Source organism: Patagioenas fasciata, chromosome 3 (assembly GCF_037038585.1).
Source record: "Patagioenas fasciata isolate bPatFas1 chromosome 3, bPatFas1.hap1, whole genome shotgun sequence".
Lineage (NCBI taxonomy): Eukaryota > Metazoa > Chordata > Aves > Columbiformes > Columbidae > Patagioenas > Patagioenas fasciata.
Window position 1 is genome coordinate 549075 of NC_092522.1, and position 19372 is coordinate 568446.

Here is a 19372-nt window from a genome sequence, read left to right on the forward strand (position 1 = left end):
TGAACAGCGACCTTCTCGACCCCAATTGCCTTTCCTCCCACGACGGAGGATGAGAACACATAAATCCAAAGCGCTCTGCATTTGATTAAACAGGTTCTCACACCAGATTGAGCAGTACTTAACGTTAGATTAAATTAAATCGATTTTTACGTTTAAACTTAAATATTTAACTAGTTTGACTCCAAAAGCGCCGAGACCAACCTTTCCCTCTCTGCTTTTTCTCCTTTTGCTCGCTGAGCTTGTCCAAGGGCAGGCTGGTCATGTCCAGCCCGTAGACGGTCCTGGCCAGCACGGCTGTCAGCGAGTCCATGATGTTGGCCCACTCGGTGATGAGCTCCTCCCAGCCGGTGAGGGCGGACAGCACGCCCAGCAGCTGGTCCCACAGCTCCCGGGAGATGTACACGCTCAGGTTCGCTCGGACCCAGGCCACGATGAGCGTCTGCGAGAGCGGCAGCGAGGGAGCTCGTGACAGGTGAGGACATCCCGCAAATGGACCCTGTGCCTGCCTGTCCTGAGCGCCACACCTACCCCAGCGCTCCCCCTCCGTTAGGAACAGTTTACAAAACAATTACCCATATTACTGCAAAGGAGAATTTTCTCGTGATTTACAAGTGGGTTTTGCAGTCCTGCGCAATAGCATTTAACTAAAACTACGGGTAATCACCATGAAAAACCAACATAAAAACCCAAACAACCAGCAAACCCCCCCACACTCACTCGGAAAAGCAATCCCGACAGGCTTTGCGCAAACGTATCCTTCATTTGGTTTTCTTTCGGCTTCTGCATCACAGCTTCTGTGATTCTGAGGAGAATCTGCAACATCTGTTCCCTGGTTCCAAAACAAAATTGTACTTTGTCACAGGTCATCTTAATTGTACTTGTTAATTTTCATGTACCAAAGCATATACCCCCCTTAAGTAAGCCTTACTTATTGACAGTGCGATCACACTTCAGACTTCACAGATCATTTGCAAAATAACAACATCAGTTGGCTGCGGACCATAAGAAATCATTGTTGAGAAGGTGAAGTCGAGTGTAGAAGAGCAGCCAGAGCCTTGAAGTCAAATAATATCACCGCACAGACGCAGCAGAACCTGCAGCCTCCCGGACCGGCTCAGAGCCAGCGCAAGCGCGACTGACACAGCCCTGCCTGCCCCGGCACAGCCGGGCTTCTCCATGCCCAGTAATACCCCATGAAGCTTAAATGTTCATCATTTGCTCTTAAGTGACACAGGAGATATTAAGCTTACCATGTCTTTTTATCCATGGATAGCTCCATTATCATGCGCCTAAAGATACTCAGAACGGCTTTGCAAGCATCGACCTGCTCCTTCAGAAGCACCGGCACTTCAACACACGGCTCCAAGAGGAAAACATTGGCAGAGTTTGTCAGGAACACCTGCAAGACAGACACCTGCAGTCAGCTTACGGAGCGTCAGGAATAAAGAGCCAAAGCTTACAATAAAACACCTGTCCTCCTCCAGTCCTCGCTTTCCTTAGAGCGAGTTCCATGTTTTATGTGTAACTGCTTTTCTGCACCATTCGTGGAACAAGGCGGGTGGCCCTACAGAGCCAGCGCAGCCGTGCGCCGCACACCGGGGTTTGTGGGTATCTCTTCTGTTCGGTCAGGCAAGAGCACCGGTCGTTCCTCCAGCTACTCCTCTGCTGGCACTGGATGCTCGAGCAACCACCGATATTTCCAAGTAATGACGTTCAATAAAAGCAAATGCACAGTTCTGATTGATTTCTAGTACCCACAATAGGAATAAAAAATGAACCTGTCTTCAAACAGATATCTGGCTCCAAAACACGGTCACATGGTCTAATATTCATTTTTGAAAAGTTATAAATGAAGTCCTAATTCTATCTTATAAAAACATCAAGTGCTGCTGGCTGTTTTCCTTATCTCAGAGCCTATATTATAAACCGTAGGGTAAGGTACGTGATGACGTGAGTTGCAGCCTCGTGCCCTTTCCATCCACCACACCTGCAGCGCAGCCTGAGCACCGGCTCTAACGTTCCTGTCCTCGTCTTCCACCACGCAGCCGCGGGTAACAGCGCTGGTGAAGGAGTAGGTCCTGCCCCAGCTGGACGAGCGCTTGTGTCGGCCGCCGTCGGAGGAGAGCTGGAAAACACGCCGCAGTCAGGAAGCAGTCCGGCCGTGCTCATCCAAAATCATTTCAAACGGCAAAAGCAAAAAAAGGGGCAACTGACACGTCCTACATTCACTTCAGCAAGGAATTCATGCCTTTTATTTCTTGATCTCTGAACAGAGCTATACTATTTAAAATGGTTTATATCACTTCTTGCAGCCACCAATGGCGGTAATGTTTGAATTTAGGTCTGGCCAAATTATTATAAACCTCCTACAAAAACAGTCTGTCGAAACCTCCTAATTCTCACTATGTTTTTATCATGTGAACCTCTCAGTACAACAAAACTTCCCTTTCAATAGTTTCACAGTGTCAATAGTGCCCAAGTCAATTTTTACTGATGGCTCAGTACAGAATACTAAAAAGATCGTGCACAGAACATGTATCTACACTTTAACTTCCTACATTAAAGTGTCTGAATCCAAATATTTCACCCAGTATATTCAAATTAGTAGATATTTTCAAATTCTTAAGTAACTACAACCAAAAGAAATAACCCTATATGCACTAGGCCAGCAGACAGCGTACATTTAACCCTGCAGGATGCATCACTATTTCTACCCTTAAGTTCTTGCTGTCAGATTTGTGTAGACAGGGAATACTCAACAAATCACATTTTTAAAAATAGCTGCAATCCTCCCCTGCACTAAGGGCTACTGAACACTCAATATTTATGTACATTTCCGGACTTTGGACAAAAGTATTTTTTAACCTTGATTTTCCACGCACTTTTAAAATTGGGAGTCATTTATAAAGCAAGCTTAAAACTTCAACCACATATTGCAGGCGAACAGCATGAAGTGAGCAGCCCTGATACCATACATGTTTACCATCCGTTTGCACCGAGGAATCCTCTACGCTGACAGCAGCGTCCTGCGCGTCCTCCTTTCTGTCGGGCTCCTCCATGAACACCGGCTTCTCTTGCAAGATCCACTTCCGATACACCTTCACCACTTTGCGTGTCGCAGAGATATCACAAGGCGGCAATAAAAAAGCCTAAACGGAAAAGTTAACTAAGTTAATTGTGAGGGATGTAGGTATACGCATAGGTTGTTAATTAATCCTAACTCCTAGCACAGACATAAAAGTAAAAATCACGTAGCATCTCTTTTTTGCGCTGTATTGTTTATGGGCGATGGTATGTGGGTGTGTTTATCCATGCACATCTATGTCCTGTCCACAGTTTTATGCCAAACAACTGAGAAGATGCCTAATTAATGAAAAATACTAGTAGAAGTAATCAGTGTTCAAATAGACATTAAATACCTACATTGATCACAGCAACAAGAACCTCACTAATTCAAATAAGAAATTTGCAAGCTAATAGCTCTTTAAACGCCTTTAAATTACATCACAACACCCAGAACAAATAAAGCGGGCCATTCAAATAAGACACATTGCCATCTGGCATCAGCAACAAGCTTCGTTTCCTAGAAAGAGTTCATAATTTTATCGTTAAAACCAGACCTAGGAAGGACTCCAAACTACAAGGGCACGGCTGTGGTCTGCATCGAGTCTGGCCGCTTACCTGAGCAACAGCTTTTGCGGTGCTGATTCTCATAACCACGAGATTGTCTTCAAAAACAAATACAACAGCAAGTAAACATAGAGACTCACTTGTCGAAAGACCTCGTTAACGAAGTTAACGTATCCTCGCGTGGACAGGAGGATCCTCTGCACCATGTCGTAGACGCCGCGGTGCTGCTCCTCGATGCTGCACAGGCTGGAGCTGCTGAGCCTCCTGTCGGACAAGGTGCTGCAGTTGGAATGGCTCCTGTCCAGCTCGCCAACCGGGGGCACGCCGGGCTCCAGCTCCGCGCCTCTGTCTTGGTTCACACCACCAACAGTCTACACACGAGGAAACACGCCCCGTTAAATAACTGGAATAGCGCACACCACAAATCTGGGGTAGTTGCACAGAACGAGACGCCGGTGCTCTTTTCCACATCTGGTCTTGCACTCTGCATAAGGTGCAGCTCACATGGCCCCCAGCCCCCAACAGCTGCCCCGTCCACGCAGACAACAGAGGGAAGGAGCAGTGCTGGGAGGGGAGGAGGCACAGACCCCGCAGACAGGAAGCCCCACGTCCCTCTGATTTGGGGAAAAGATGGATCACACCCCTGTGCATGGCTCAAACCCTCGTATGTTACTATTCCTGACAACTCTTTGTCAGGTTCGGTCCTGGCGTTGCACGTGTTTCACAACGTCTCGAACCACTTCTGGCTCAAATGAGCAGCCAAGACACAGGGCAGTGCACCGTGTTCGCTTGCAAGGGTAGAACATATGTAAGAAAAGAGAGGTAAACTTTATAGCACACCTGAATAATTTTAGGGAGCATTTCTCCTCCATTTTTTGTATTCTGAACAGCAGTTAAATATTTCTTTTCGAGAAAGAAGGTAACAAGCCACTTAATAAAAACAACTCGAGCTGCCATGAATGGGATTTTTGTGCTATAGACATTTTCATTGTTTCGCGTTGCGGTAATGTATACTGGTCTTGGTCTTGTATCAGGAATATCTGGTGAGATAAAAGGAGAAGATACAAACAAAATCTAAACATAATTGCTTCCAGATTCTGATTAAATGTACTGAACACGTCACCAACATTTTCTCCATGTGAAATAACAGATGCAGTGACTGTCTTTATTACATTAATGCTTATATTCCATCACAATTTTATTTCTCCTAAAGAAAAGCAAGAACAAAAGAGTACAGATCTTTCCTGAAGGTTATGTACACTGTGCCACACAAAACTAAACTAAGCAAAGCAATAGAGACAGGCCGCAAAAAGAAGGGCAAACTGTGAAACCAACAACTACTTTTACTGCAGGGGACGTGAATTTTGCAAGTTTCACAGAGTTTTATTACTGAAGTTCAGCGAGAAGGAGATGGCGGCTCTGGAACACCCAGCAGCGCAAAGATTAAAAAGCAAAAGGATACTTAGAGCACTGGAAAGAGAAGTTAACTCGGGTGCAAGGAGCACTGCACGAGCTGAAACACAAGAAAGCAAGCACACAGGGAGAAGAGGAAGATCGCTGAAGGGAGACAGGCAGGCTCCTAATTCGTTCACACGCTGAGATTTAGGGAACAATCACTTGCACACAGCTGAAAACCATGGAAGGGCTGGGCTCTGGCTGTGCAAGCCCAGCTGGAGTGGCGCTGAGCGATTGAGACACTGAGGCTAAACTGCAAAGGGCCCTCAGAGAGCACGTTCCACCCGCGCTCTGCAGCACAGGGACGGAGGGCTGTAAATACATATATCGATATAATGCTGTGCCAGTGGCAACGTCCTTCGGAAAGGAGAGCAGCTGCGGCTTCCTCACAAGAACAGAGCTTGTGCTAGGAAAAAATCAAACGTGAGACAAGGGAAGAAAAGCTGCTCATTGGACAGATATGCCGGCAGGTGACGGAGGCACTGCTGAGAACAGTCTCCGGCACTTCTTTTTCCACTGAAAACACAAAACGCACCACTTACCCAGAACAGGTTTGTAGAGGTTGGTTAGCTTTGTGAAAGATGGAAACAGGTGAGGAAGATAGTACTTTCTAAACAAGGCAAAGAGAAACTTAAACCCAGTGTCTTGATTCTCCTTATTCTTCCACTCTAAGCTTGCGGCCTTTGTCGTGGAATTAAAGAGAAACAGACAAAAAGCGTTAAGTCAATGTGTAATAGTGACAATCACTGCACATTGGATAAAAGGATAAACAATTACATTCTAACCAGAGACAGAAAAAATTAGCACTGTCCCAAAAAACGGTATGAAGTGCAGTGTACCCAATGCCTAATTTTAACGCAGTTGCAACGTCAAATTAAGACTCCTATGGGTTTTTTTTTCAGTAAAAGCTCTTCGAAATGCGGATAACAAGTTCACTGAATGTATATCCAAGCTGATAATTTATTCAGCTAAAGGAAAAACTGGCTTGTTGACATCAGTCATACGAGATGTCTTCTCAGCTTTGGATGCGTCCAAAGAAAACAAACCGCATCTTTACCCCGTGACAAATTCCTGAATGCAACCACAAGCACCTAAAAGAGTCAGTTATCCTGCGAGTTTGGATAACGTCCATTAATTCCTATCGCAAGCGTGAAAAACATTTTCACCAGAAACAGCACAAGGAAATACCTTGGGGATGATTTTCCTCTTAAAAACAGGGATAAGAAGTGCAGAAGAAAGCGTGTTTCTGCGGAGGGGCAGAACCAGCCCTGTACAGATACAGCGCAGACTCAATTTTCTGCCACAAGTACGCTCCTCCAAACACGGATAGCTAAGAACAGAAAGGCTCCGTACCTGAATTACCATATATTTTAACAGCAGCTGAAGAAAGTAGCAGGTTTGGTCTTCAGCAATTTTCTCTCCAGAGACAGCTGGCACAAGCGGGGTTATTTCTTCTGGAAAAATCTTAGCTAAGATAAAAAGAAAATGTTTTAAACATAGAAAACCTGAAATTAGTTACAGACGTCTTCTATGAAAAGATTAATTTTAAAATTATCATTAATGCGCTCGTAAGCATTAAGAAGTGTAAGCGCAGTAAGTGGCTGGGCTCCCGTACTCCACGTCGTACCGCGTGCGATCGACGGCACAGCCCGCGCAGGGCAGCGGGTTGGAAGGCTGACAGCGGCTATCACCGCAGCTTAACCCACGCACTGCAAACCCACACACCTGCCTGCTCTGCGGGAACGTCCGTACATCTGCATCTCAATCAGAAAAACCAACACACACACAACAAACCCCAACCGCTCTGCACTCAGAATGACGAGGCCAGAAAACCACACGGCTGCAAGCAATAAAACAGGTTAACAAATGCAGCGGGCAAATCCAGCAGGCACGCAAACAGCATCGGCTGCGGAGCTGGGGCTCTGGAGCTTGGAGAGGAGACTGAGGGGGGACTCATTCATGGGGATCAATATGGAAAGGGGGAGTGTCGGGAAGATGGAGCCAGGCTCTTCTGGGTGACAACAAGGGATAATGGGTTCAAACAAGAAGTTTCACTTAAGTTTGAGAAGAAACTTGTCCCCGGTGAGGGTGTCAGAGCCTGGCCCAGGCTGCCCAGGGAGGTTGTGGAGTCTCCTTCTCTGCAGACATTCAAACCCGCCTGGACACCTTCCTGTGGAACCTCAGCTGGGTGTTCCTGCTCCATGGGGGGATTGCACTGGATGAGCTTTCCAGGGCCCTCCCAACCCTGACCTCCTGTGGTTCTATGTCACGTCCCCAGGAGCAGCTCCCGAGGCGCCGGGGGGCAGGCCGCGCTGTCCCCTCACCGGGCGGGCTGAGGAGGCTGTGGAGCGCGCGGGGCCCGGGCACGGCGGGCGGGAAGCTGGCACTGGGCACACGAGCAGCACCCGCCACGGGACACGTCCCCAGGCGCCGGGGCAGGCAGCACTCACCGTCGGGCGCGGCGGGCGGGCTGAGGAGGCTGTCGAGCGCGGCGGCGGTGGCAGCGGGTGGGAAGCCGGGCACCAGGCTGGCGAACAGCTGCAGCTGCTCCTCCCCGCAGTTGGTCTGCAGCGCCTGCAGCCACAGCAGGAACAGCCGCATCCCCTCACACCTGATCTGCGGGTGCAGAACCGGAGATGGAAACCAACGAGTGGGTACTGGACACGGTTAAACAGCGGAGGAAACGCGGGACGAGCACTTGCACCCCAGCCACGTGCCAGGGAGTCTGTCCATCACACCAAGAGTAACGCCTTTAGAACTCTCGGGCAAAAAAGCAACCAATATGTTCAATACGGTATACTTAACATTAGAGAGATCTGAAATAAATGAAGTATTGAGCAAAACATATATAGATACCTTCTCCAGGTAACTTTACATTAGAACAGCAAAACGACTGAAGAAGAGGAATATTAAAAAATCCAGGACTACAATCTCTATGATTAAAAGATGAATAAATAAAATGACAAAGCCTAACGGTCTGAAAAACGCCGATATCAGAAAATCGTAAAGTAATATGCTTCAGAACAATTAAAGTGAAAAGAAATACGAACACATCAGAGAGAAATACCTTGAGACAATTTCCAGTGTGCAGGAGTTTCTTCAGGATCGACCCTGGATTAGAAAAGTTAAACGGGCACATATCAAGATGGTTTCTTCCCATGGGAATGTTTTCTTTTAAAAATGTTACAGAAAAAGCTATTCTAATGTCATTTACTACGTGGCTACTGTGCTGGATTTTAGGAAAAATAAAACGATGGGGTGGAAAAACCCGAAGTGAATCTGGTTACAACCACCATCGGTGCTGTAAGACTGAATACCGTGTGTCTTTACAGTGAGGTACTTTGGGTTTAGTCAGACGACAGCGTATGAAAATACGTTCATTAACAGTAAGATATCTAAGGAAATTTGGACTTCCTAGATTTGGCGAAATCAGCAAGTCCAACCTGTATGATTAATGCATTTGAGAACACCAATATTGACAATAATTGTAAGAAAGATACGCTAGCATCCTATCCTACGCTCGTGTCTATAAACCACAGCTATCAACATCGCAAAAGATTTCAGTTCTTGTTTGAGAAATACCAGGGTAACTGCCCTGAACTTCAAACCAGAGCCAGATTTAACAGCAAATGCTTCAGGTAAAAAAGGTTTTTAATGCAATGCTGAGAAAAAAGACCTAGTGTGGCACCCGGCTGCTATTTCCCCCGGATTTGGGAATTACGTGCATCCCGTCAGTGCGATCATTCACAGGATTAATGCACGTGAACATGAAGCACAAAGCAAATCACAGGGCACAGCTGTAAGTAACAGCACCACCAAAGTTTGCAGCTCATGCCTTGGACACGGCTCAAAAATTATCCAAATACGACTAGTGAAGAGAAGCACAAATATAGAGAATACGTTGGGTATAAAACAACTGACTAAAACCAATTTGTTCTGGACCAATTCAGGTAGCAACGCGGCCGAGCAGATGTGTGTTTTGTATCTGTATTTTTGTCCGTGCTAACTGGGATGTGACAACAGCCCTTTCCTTGACCTTTAACTTCCACTCATTCCTTCTTCCCCAACAGCACGTTCATTTCCTGATGAAAAACGTGGCAGCTGATGAAACAGCGCCGGAAACCACACCAAACAGCAGAAAAGTACCACTGAGAAGAAACATAACCCCCAAAGCAGCGTAAAATTTACTTCAACAAATAGCGGAACAAAACATTGTGACCACTTTGGTAGCATCCAGAAGCCACGTTCTCAAAGCAGCGATGAGTCAAAGATGTTTAATTCAGAGGAAATTACCAAGTTAAGTTACTTCACTGGATCTCGAGGTGTTTTAAGTGTCAAAATAAATATATTTCACCTCTCAGTGTTTCTGAGCCCATTCGAGTTTTGTGCTTTTTTATTTCGTGCTTTGTTGTGCTTTTTAAATTCAGATTTCGAAAGTTTGAGTGGCTAAACCGAGTCTGTTCGATATCTTTTATCTTTATGGCTAAAACAGCCAGAGTGGAAGAACACGAAGCGCTCTGAGCCCAGCACTCCATGTGCCTTGACCACGCTGGCAACTTCTTTTGGCCCCTTTCCTACCTGTGTTGCAATAGCCTCTCCATTCTGTGCCGACGTATTTTAGACCTCAGTCTCTTTCTTTCTCTATCTCTAAAGCAGGAATTCCTCACCCAAGTCCCACAAACAGTGTGACAGCCGAGTGTTTCACAACTAGCAACGAACGAAGCTGCACAGCGAACCCAGGAGTATCAGGGAGAAATGAGGCTCCGGTTCCCTGCAGCAGTCCCACGGTCTGCATTTGGTTCAGCACGGCTGCCAAACCACCACCGCTCCACACCATAAGCTTTAGAGAATGAATTTCCAGGAGGGAAGGGCTGAGTATCTACGGTTAGGTCAAGAGCAATACAAATTTGTACAGGCATCTCATATCTGATCGCTTGCAAACGACTATCATAATGCACATTTGCAAGAGTCGCATATGGATTCCACAGCCCTCCTCAATCTTACTATTTGCTGTCGGTCTGTGAAGGCAAAGGGAGAGCCAAGGGTGCGTGGTTTATAACCCACGTCAGCTTGATGGCTGCCAGCGCATGGAAGAGGAGAAAGCAGAGAGGACCCAGGTAAATCCAACAACATGAACGTGTGAAGGGCATTCATGCAAAAGAAAAACAAAGCAGGCAACCAAACCACACGGAGCAAGGAACACACAGAGCTCTTACGGCAGGCAAGAGGACTTCCCATGCGCTTTGAGAACTTTGAGCTGCACGTCTTGTACACCAGTGTGTTTGTGCACGGGCAACACTGAAGGAGTCTGTGGTTAACAACGCTTGCAGAACCAGGGAAGGGACTGGGGAAAGCATTGATTCTGGTTGTACTAGAATGTTTTAAAATCGTTCTCTTACCTATACTGCGAAAATGCCATCGATAAAAAATCCTCTCAGGTAGCAGCTGCAATATTTTCTGCAGGAAACAGAACAGTCAGGTTTTCCATAATAAACTGGCTCATTCCGAGGATACAGAGAAACTGATACACAAGACACAAATGAAATGGTGATATATACATACAGAACAGCAGAGAAAGCAAACACCTATCGTAGTAAGGACTCCTGCCCATCACTTCAGTCTCATTGTGGAGAAAGGCTCTTGGAATGGTCCTGAATAAACACCACGACACTCACGAAGTGCTTTCCCTGCCCTGCTGCATCGCAAACCCTGGCATTCAGAACACAAACCGATCCCTAACGAAGCCGGGGTTTCTGAGCAGCTCCCTTCGGGTTCCACTTTTCTAAGTGTCTAGTAATGACTGCTGGAGCGATCCAGCCCAGACTCCAGGCTCCTGCGGCTCCGTCTCTTGCTAACGGGCTCTGGTCTCCCAGCTACGGCAGAGCCCAGGGGCAGAGCTGCTGTTCTTCCTGGGCACGGGTTACCTGTGTGTGCAGCGGGCCAGCGAAACCCAGCCGGATGACACCAAGCTGCGCTAATTGAGTTCAGCGCACACACAGGTAATAAAGCCCGTATGTAGAACAGCGCACAGTGCTCTGCCTCTGGAGGCTTGGGCTGAGCCTAGCAGAGCCAGATCAAACAAAGGAAAAGCCTTGTGGTCAAACCCATTCCCCCTCAGTTTTGTTACGCTACAGGGCTCCGACAAAGCAAAGCAAGTTAAGTGTGTGCTCAAGTGCTCTCCGGAACGGAGTCTGAAAACCTTGGTCGCACAGAACTGCTGGGGCTACCAAACACTGTTCTTTGCCAGCTTAGTGGATGGTGATGCTATTAAATATCTGGATAAATCAACACTATTTGGGGGTCTTACCTGGGTAAATATAGCTTCTAATAGGACTTCACAGGCTCCAAGACACCTTTCACCACCTATTTTTTTCCTTTTTTCCCTCTTTTTAAAACTATTAGCGGTACAGAGCAGGGCTTGGCAAGTAGGACTTACTGCTAACTAACTTATTGCTGTGAGAGGATATGCATGGTTTCATGCAGATTTCACAGAAAAACATGTCTGGATCTTACAACTTTTCAGCCATTGAAACCAGAAATTAAGAAGACATATGTATATGGGAAACTAGTTTTCAACATCTACTTCTGGAAATAAAATTAAAGGTTATAATTGACAAGGTCAGAGTTCCTTGTAATTATCAAACAAGATCACTAGAACAAAGTTCTGCACAGCAAAGTGCCATTGAGTTTTCAGAGCCACCACATGCAGGATGCAGGATGAAGGACAACAGTGACCCGTTTGCTGGGCTTTCACACACTGCAGCTCACGAGGAGACCAAGCGTCACAGCCAGGAAAGCAGGAATTGGCGTTTGAGGCAACCCTTCAGACGGCCAGCACACGACCCATCGCTGCTGCTGGAGCGGTATGCTGCACAGATGGAACACGGCTTTCGCTGACAACAAAGTGATCCAGAGATTGGGTACAACACTCAAAATAGAGCCTTGCTGAAATGGAACATTCCTTTCTCCATGGCAGAGGATGGGAGTCACGATGAGTTCGCGGACGCGGGGAGCCAGACCTCGGGTCACACAGACGGGTCTCCCTTCGCAGCTTTACCACGGCATGTGCTCCCCTAGAAGCATTTGCCATTTCTAAACGTTCACCTCGCATTAAGACGCGGACCGGGCGCATCCCTCCCACGCTCTCGTGGTTCTGTTCCGCGTGGAGCCGGAGGCTGGCGCCGGAGGCCTGGCTCCCCGTCCGCGGGCAGGGGGATGCGCGGGGATGGAGGCGCCGGCTGGCTGAACACGAGGCCACGACTCACATCGGGGCTTTACCTGGTAGTTACGGACCACGTTTCTGCCAATCAGATCGCAGGACCCACAGACAAAGAATTAGCATTATCCATGGGAATATTCAAATACTAGCAGCCCACCGCCTCAGGACTACTTGTGGCATTAGTCCTTACCTAACTCGAGGCAGGAAGGAGCTCCTAACCTAAACCACAGAGATGCGGAGCTCGGCGTGCACCCCGGCACCGAGCCCACACCGCGGCACACGACCCTCGCACACCAGCACCACGAAACGCTGCCCGTTTCAGCCTCCCCGCGTCCTCATCATGGAAAACCGGCCAAAACCACGTGTATTTTGTTTCCATTGTTACAAAGTACAGCAGATCACTAGAGCAAAACCAATCTCCTTTTACAGGCCACACTAACAAGGTACCTTTGGTTTGTCTTTGGTTGTAAAATTTTCTCTCATTTGTTCAAAAACACTAGCTTTTGACAATCAGTTGCACTAAGCTTCCAAAAATTCAAGCACCACTTCTGTATCAGAATGTTCTACCAGAGATTTGTCCAAGTCTGGAAGTGCTACTGGTGAAAAGGCACAGCTTAGTGTATTTCAAATTCTATATTGTAAAACAAAAGCTGTGTTTAGCAGACATGTGTGTCTCACTGACAGCCTGGTGTGTACATCAGGTCCTGCACGGTGACTGGAGGCTGTGGGAGCGACGTGACGACCTGTTGGGGAAGAAAGGCAGGGAAGAACGCGCCTACAGGCCTGTTCCTGCAGAAAACACAGCACCAAACACCTCCTCGGGTGCTCCGTCAAAACGATTCAGGGGCTGAAATAAATAATGAGAGGACAGAAGCTCCTATCTGAGGAAAGCTCCATATCCCAAAGTCTTCTCATATAGCAAAAATTGAGACACTTAAGTCACTTCTCCTTGCCAGCATCTCAAAACCAGAAGGAAACAAACAAACAACTTATGGATGCACTTTAGACAAACAGAAAGATGTGGTTCATCACCTACATAGTAATACCAAACAGAAGCAATTTTTCAAGAAGCAAACTGGATTGCTGGCACCACCGCTACCTACTGACGACCTGACAGCTTTACAGCGGGTTAGGATCAATATAAATACATTCAGAGTCCACATTTGCTCCTGCAATGCAAAAGTAGGTTACGGTTACAAGTCTACGCTATTAAAGAACAACGTGTGGACAAGTTAATTCGTGGTGACGGCTAGAACGCCTTTTAACTGGTGATGTTTGCAGGTGCCCATCGCAGCCCCAGGCCGAGAGGAGCAGCCTGAGCCGTCCTCCCAACGCAGCCCCGTGCTCTACCAAACACATCTTGCTATTCCTATCAAATGACAGCTTCCTCCACCCCAGCCCAGACTCCCAGCCATCCCGCTGTGAATCCAAACTGCCTATTGACATCTGCTTTCTAGTTTCACAGCACACTAATAAGAAATATTTTAAGAAGCCCCACAGTGCGAAATAATATTGCTTTTTCAGAAAACACATAGATCTATTTAATGCTTAGTGCTTTGCTGCATCTATATGGTAATCCATTATAGCACACTTGAAATAGAAATTAGGTATTACTACTGATCAACACATCAGGGTATCTGTCAGTTCTTTTAACTGATTATCCATAGTTCTTTTTCCTCCGGACTTCCTGCATGACTAGGAATAATGTTGAGTTTCAATCTCAGTTTACACAGGATGCCGCCTTTTGAAACACACAGCTCTCTATTTTACCGCAGTAAAATAAAACACGCCAAGGTTTGTATGTCAATAGATTCACTCTGACTTAAGCAATGCTGCAAGTTCCGTGCCAGCCTTGTGGAGCGACACCAGGTCCAGCAGCCCCGTGCCCACTGCCGGGCTCAGTTTCACTCCAGAAGAAGGGATTGCGAGGAAACAAACCAGCTTTTTGGAGGCAGCTGTCCACACTGAGGAGCCTCCACCAGCCCCACATGGAACAGTTCTCCCGCCTCTGTGCCAAGTACCCAGCAGTGGGGTCTCCACGAGAGCTCCAGAGCGCTCAGCTGCTAAATCTGCACCGACTTCGACCTTTTCCAGCCATTATTCACCAACTCGGGTGAGGCTAAGAGCACGATGAGGTTAGCGTGCCCGCAGCAGTCCCATCTGGATAAAGGGACACTCCATTTATTGCATCAATAAATTATTTACAGTTGTTTGTCAGTGGAAAATGTCTGCCCAAAGCACCAAACGCATTTATTCTTGCCCTACGTGGGGCATTAAACAGCAAGATCTCTGAAGTTGAACATATGCAACATAGAGTTAAAATTTACAAGGGAATGCTGGAAGAATAATATCAGTGTTATTTCAAGAGCACTAATAGATGAACTGATGAGAATTACGGCAGAACAAACTGTAGATGGTTCAAAAGGTAGTTTTCTGTGCGTAGGAAAGAAGGGCTATAAACAACTTTATTGTTATAAGCAAATAAGCCCTTTTGACTGTATAGAGCTCGAGAATCAGCCGAGTGTGTGCGAGAGACCTGGGGCTGAGCCGTGGAGGCCACAGCGGGCACGGGAACCAGCTCAGAGCTGCAACCCAGCCCGCAGCCTGCGCTGAGACCTCCGGCTCCGAACGGCAATCGGACTGCAAGTGCCGGATAACCTGCAGATCGGAAATCGAGCCACTGAGCTGCACAGACACCAGGGAAACGCAAACAGGGACAAGAAAGTTCAGTAATGGGGTACGACCCCAAGAAATGAGAGCACAGGACCTGTGGCAATAAGAACTCAACGAGACCTTGACTTGATCATTCCTTGTAAAGAATTTTACCAGTACTTTTCACATTGGCCAGTTTCAAGACACAATTTAGTTCTGCAGCGCTAATTTTCATCAGTTTTATTCAAATGTAGCAAGTAATCAGGAGCAACATCCTAAGACAAGCAAGCCACCCGAAGAAAACGCCACCGATTCAAAAGAACATCCTCCTGCACATTCATGAACAAACGGCAGCGAACCTTTTATGAATCAAAAACCGCTGCAATTTCCCAGATGCAGGTTCTTATGAGATTGCAAATGACCTGCTAAAAGTCACCACCGGCTTTGAGATCTGTTTTAAGCTGCTTAACCAGTATTGCTAATTCACACAGCAGCCTACATCAAGCAGGCCTACAACGGGGTGGAAGAATGTGATACTCCAAATCTCCACAGCAATCTTAATCCGGGATGAAGCGAAGTTCCTCGTTTCAGAAGCGTTTGATGCGCGGTGCTGAACAGAGGTGCGCACTGCGCAGGGCCGGCTGGGCAGGGGCGCCGCTGGCGGACGCTGGATTTACCGGCACGGCTGCAATCTGCTTCCAAAAGGGCCGCCCAGACCGGAGCCCGTTATAAACCTGTCCTGGATTACCAGCAGAGCTTGCGGAACACGCAGCGTGTGCACATCTGCAGCAATAAATCCAGCCGCACAGCTGCCTCCGCCGTAGCAGCGCCAGCGCCTTCCAGGGGATTTACACCACGTCTTAATCTTCCGAGTGTGCGGCCATTTGGAGTTTATGTTTAGATGTGCTTTTAAGGACGACAACGCTGAATTAAATCCAGTAGCTACTGCCACTAAATAAATTTGTGGAGAAGGCGTTTGTCACTTGTGAGTATGCAGTACACACACTAGGTGTCACTCCAGAACAGCGGCAAAGCGCCCGAACTGCACCGGGAAAGGCAGGAGGCAATTCCTTTCAGAAATATTTTGATTGATTCTTAAACTGTTAACCCTCAGCACCTGCATTCAGGATTTGTTAATCCTAAATAATTAGCTATTTAACTAATTAGAAGAAAACTCTGGCTCACGCTGAGGTCAGATTAAATACGGCAAGCTTAACAATCAATTAGTTTTGTTTCCTATGGCTTATGATATGAATGTTTAATTACTTGGCATTTCCATTCTCCCTTGCCTCGCGTTCAGACTGATGCTTTCTCAGTCTGTGCACTACGAGCCCCCCTACAAAGCTGCTTTCCTCCAAGGCATTAAGTTACAAGTGTCCGAGCTACAAACGCGTTGCAAACTTACTTGGAGGAGGTGAACGCCATGAAGATCGCCCCAAGTTTCACACTAATATCTTAAACAGTTTCTTCTCCCTCCAAGCTGCTGATGCCAGGCCACAGCATAATTCTGCTCCATCAGGGCTCAAAGCAGCACTTTGTTGGTATATATTATTTTCTCCTACACACAGCGTGTGTTTTTAAGCGGTACTAACCAGGCGGTTATCAGCCCCCCGTTCTCGAGACACAGGAACGCACATTTATTCGCTTCCACCGGGTGAGCAAGCATTAGCTGTTTTCCATTCAATGACATGGCCACAAATTTAATTACTTATTCAGGGCCACAGAGTAGGAGCATTAACGAGCTCTCATTAAATTGCACGGCCGGGCTCTGTAGATGTGGCGATACCTTCGCCACCAGGGACCGGGAGCAGGAATTCCTGCCCCAAACACAGTCCCAGCAGACCCACGAGCCCATGTTCTCTGCCTGCTGCGAAACCCTGAAGCCGGCACTGCTACCGATAGCGGCGGCAAACACAGCTCCCTCTTCACATTTCAGCCTGAAAACGCGGTGTTGTCATTGCAGGAGCAAAAGGAGGGAGAAGAGGAAAAAGGAGATGAACTTGGGACCTCATACAAGTCAGGAGACCACAAAATCCAGAGCTTCACGTCATGGTTTTCATGGCCATTTTGTATATTGATGCTGTTTAGGCTGACATGCCTGCGTTCTTATTGTCAGCTTAAATATTATTCTAACTACAGACTATAAATTAATACAAAAATATGAAGCCATATGCTTCTGAGGTTTTTGGTTTAGGTTGGGTGGGTTTTTTCCATTTTTAGGAGGAGTCATAAGAGTTGAGAACATTTAATCTTTATTTTAACTTCAACTTCTCGAGTCCCATTGAAAGCCTGGGGGTTTTTCAACCACCCCTACAAAAACATAACCCAAAATATTAAAAGAAAGATAACATTTCTATAATGCAATGCTCAAGTAAAAAGTCTCTTCTTTACATTAAAGACATCCTTATTTGCTAGGTTTAACTAGCTAGTGATTCCCCTGGCCTGCCCATGCTGGGAAGGATGCGCTGCTGGAAGCAATAGATGAGTTTAAAACCAGAATTAAACAAATCAACATTCCGCACGCTCGGATCCGACTGATACGCAGTAGTTGACAACTCTTATCGTTTGCTTTGCCTCGTGCTGCCAGACCAAGTACTGCAACCACAAGAGATGTCTCTGGGGGAAGGGAGCAGACCCCAAACTCCTTCCAAAGGGACAGAACGCTGAGCTGCGGACGGACAGAGCGCCGGGAAGGGTACCGGTGTTCTGAACTAGCGCTCCAGAACACACACAGCAACAACATACCGGATTTTAAAAATTAAAAAAAAAAAGTGTCTATTTTGCAGCTTTAGACCCAGCAGAGGCTGCACAACTATTGATCACTCGCTCCCAAAATCTCCTATAAAAAAAGCCACATTTTCAGAGAGTTGGTCCTCAGCACACACGCATTACCGTATGATTTTAAAGTAATTCTGATAAAACCTCTCAGCTCTGGATATTCACTCCACCACCGTCCCCATTGCATAACAAGGCTGTGCTTGCTGCGGCAGCGCCAACCGCAGCACGGCCCCGCGCTCCCGCCGCCCCCCCAGGCTGTCACCTGCTGCCACCGCCCCAGGACGCTGCACCCCGCTGCCGCGCTCTGTTTGACAACAACAACTGCTCCGTGCTTCGGAAAACTTACTTCAAAGAGAAAGAGAATGGAGTCCAGCTCCTCCCTTTGCGATTTATTCCCTGCAAGACAGAAAGGAATATTGGTTGTTAGAAGTGTGTTTTGCTGTGTGTCTCATACCGTAAGCATTTCAGAGAGCAATTTTCCACACTTCTCACACCATAAAATTAAAATGATTGTTACTAACACCGCACTGCATGGAACTGTTAGTGCAAATATGGATAATTGCGGACTAACAACCACTAGATAAGCTCTAATAGAATGCTTTTGCGAACAGTTAGGGAAACCCGGCTCAATCGCCAACAGAACTCCAAAGCTTACCTTTTTGTTTCAAGCTATTTTCCAGTGTTATGAAGTTTTCATAGAATATAAAATAAATTTGAGAATAATTGCTCTCAAAAAACTGCTTCAGGTCACTTCCATCCACAATATCTGAAAAGAGGAGCAAAGTTGTTACACCAGGTCAGAGCTGAAAGGCGTTGCTTTCATGCACATTTAGGATGATTTGGTCAAGATAGATGATTCCACCCACACTGAAGAGGATAAAGGATGAGAATTAGTAACAACACGTCTTCTCATTGAAGTTCCACCTCTCGAGAAACCCATTCAGTAATCAAGACAAAGCCGATTACAACAATACGACCCAATAATATCACACAACTACAAAAGAAAGACTTCAGCCTTGGACAGTGCTTTAAAAAAATAACAACAATACCTTTTCAGTAGAAGGGCTTTGGTTGCTTGCACTATGGAAACAATCAGTGCATGCAAACTATACTGCACGATATTTGTTTCCTACAAACTGCTGGTTCTGGATCTGCAAGCTAAGTGCGATTATTCCCTCTGTGAATGCGTTCTGTGAAATACAACTCCCGCAGAACACAAGGCTGGCATTTATGAGGAATTCACAAGGAGGAATGAGGTCATTAAAATCTGAACAAAAAGGAAACTTTCCCCGTAAATTGTGAAAGGAGGAGAAGGGAACTGCCGAGTCAAAAAAGTCAATTCTGTTCCGTAAACGCGGCTCTGGAGCGCGAGCCGTGTGGCTCTGGTGTGCGTGCACGCTGCTCCTGCCTTCGCCTATGGAACCGTGTACGGGTCCCGCAGCCCGGCATCGCCAAACCACAGGCATGGACAGACACACGCCAGGACGGGACGGACGGACAGCGCCGCAGGAGACAGACTGGCCAAAAGTCGTCTGGATGCGCAAGGCAGTCACTTGGATCACTACACACACACACACATATATATATATATCTATCTCTAATGTTCAACTCGTGGCAGGATAATGCACATTCTTCTGT

At 46.8% G+C, this 19372-nt stretch overlaps 1 protein-coding gene across 3 annotated transcripts in view; it reads right to left on the reverse strand.

Annotated features, from left to right (window-relative positions):
* Positions 1 to 19372, reverse strand: part of RALGAPA2 (Ral GTPase activating protein catalytic subunit alpha 2) — an 87274-nt gene that overhangs the window by 62290 nt on the left and 5612 nt on the right. For all 3 annotated transcript variants that reach the window (XM_065835692.2, XM_065835691.2, XM_071805571.1), the window contains exons 2-15: positions 18390 to 18500; positions 18081 to 18130; positions 10485 to 10542; positions 8153 to 8196; positions 7536 to 7701; positions 6439 to 6554; positions 5628 to 5766; positions 4471 to 4670; positions 3771 to 4001; positions 2976 to 3149; positions 1988 to 2125; positions 1251 to 1399; positions 718 to 829; positions 202 to 439 (exon numbers count right to left, since the gene is read on the reverse strand). In XM_065835692.2, coding sequence (XP_065691764.2) covers positions 202 to 439; positions 718 to 829; positions 1251 to 1399; positions 1988 to 2125; positions 2976 to 3149; positions 3771 to 4001; positions 4471 to 4670; positions 5628 to 5766; positions 6439 to 6554; positions 7536 to 7701; positions 8153 to 8196; positions 10485 to 10542; positions 18081 to 18130; positions 18390 to 18500 — 1926 coding nt within the window. The remainder of the gene's footprint in view (positions 1 to 201; positions 440 to 717; positions 830 to 1250; positions 1400 to 1987; positions 2126 to 2975; positions 3150 to 3770; positions 4002 to 4470; positions 4671 to 5627; positions 5767 to 6438; positions 6555 to 7535; positions 7702 to 8152; positions 8197 to 10484; positions 10543 to 18080; positions 18131 to 18389; positions 18501 to 19372) is intronic.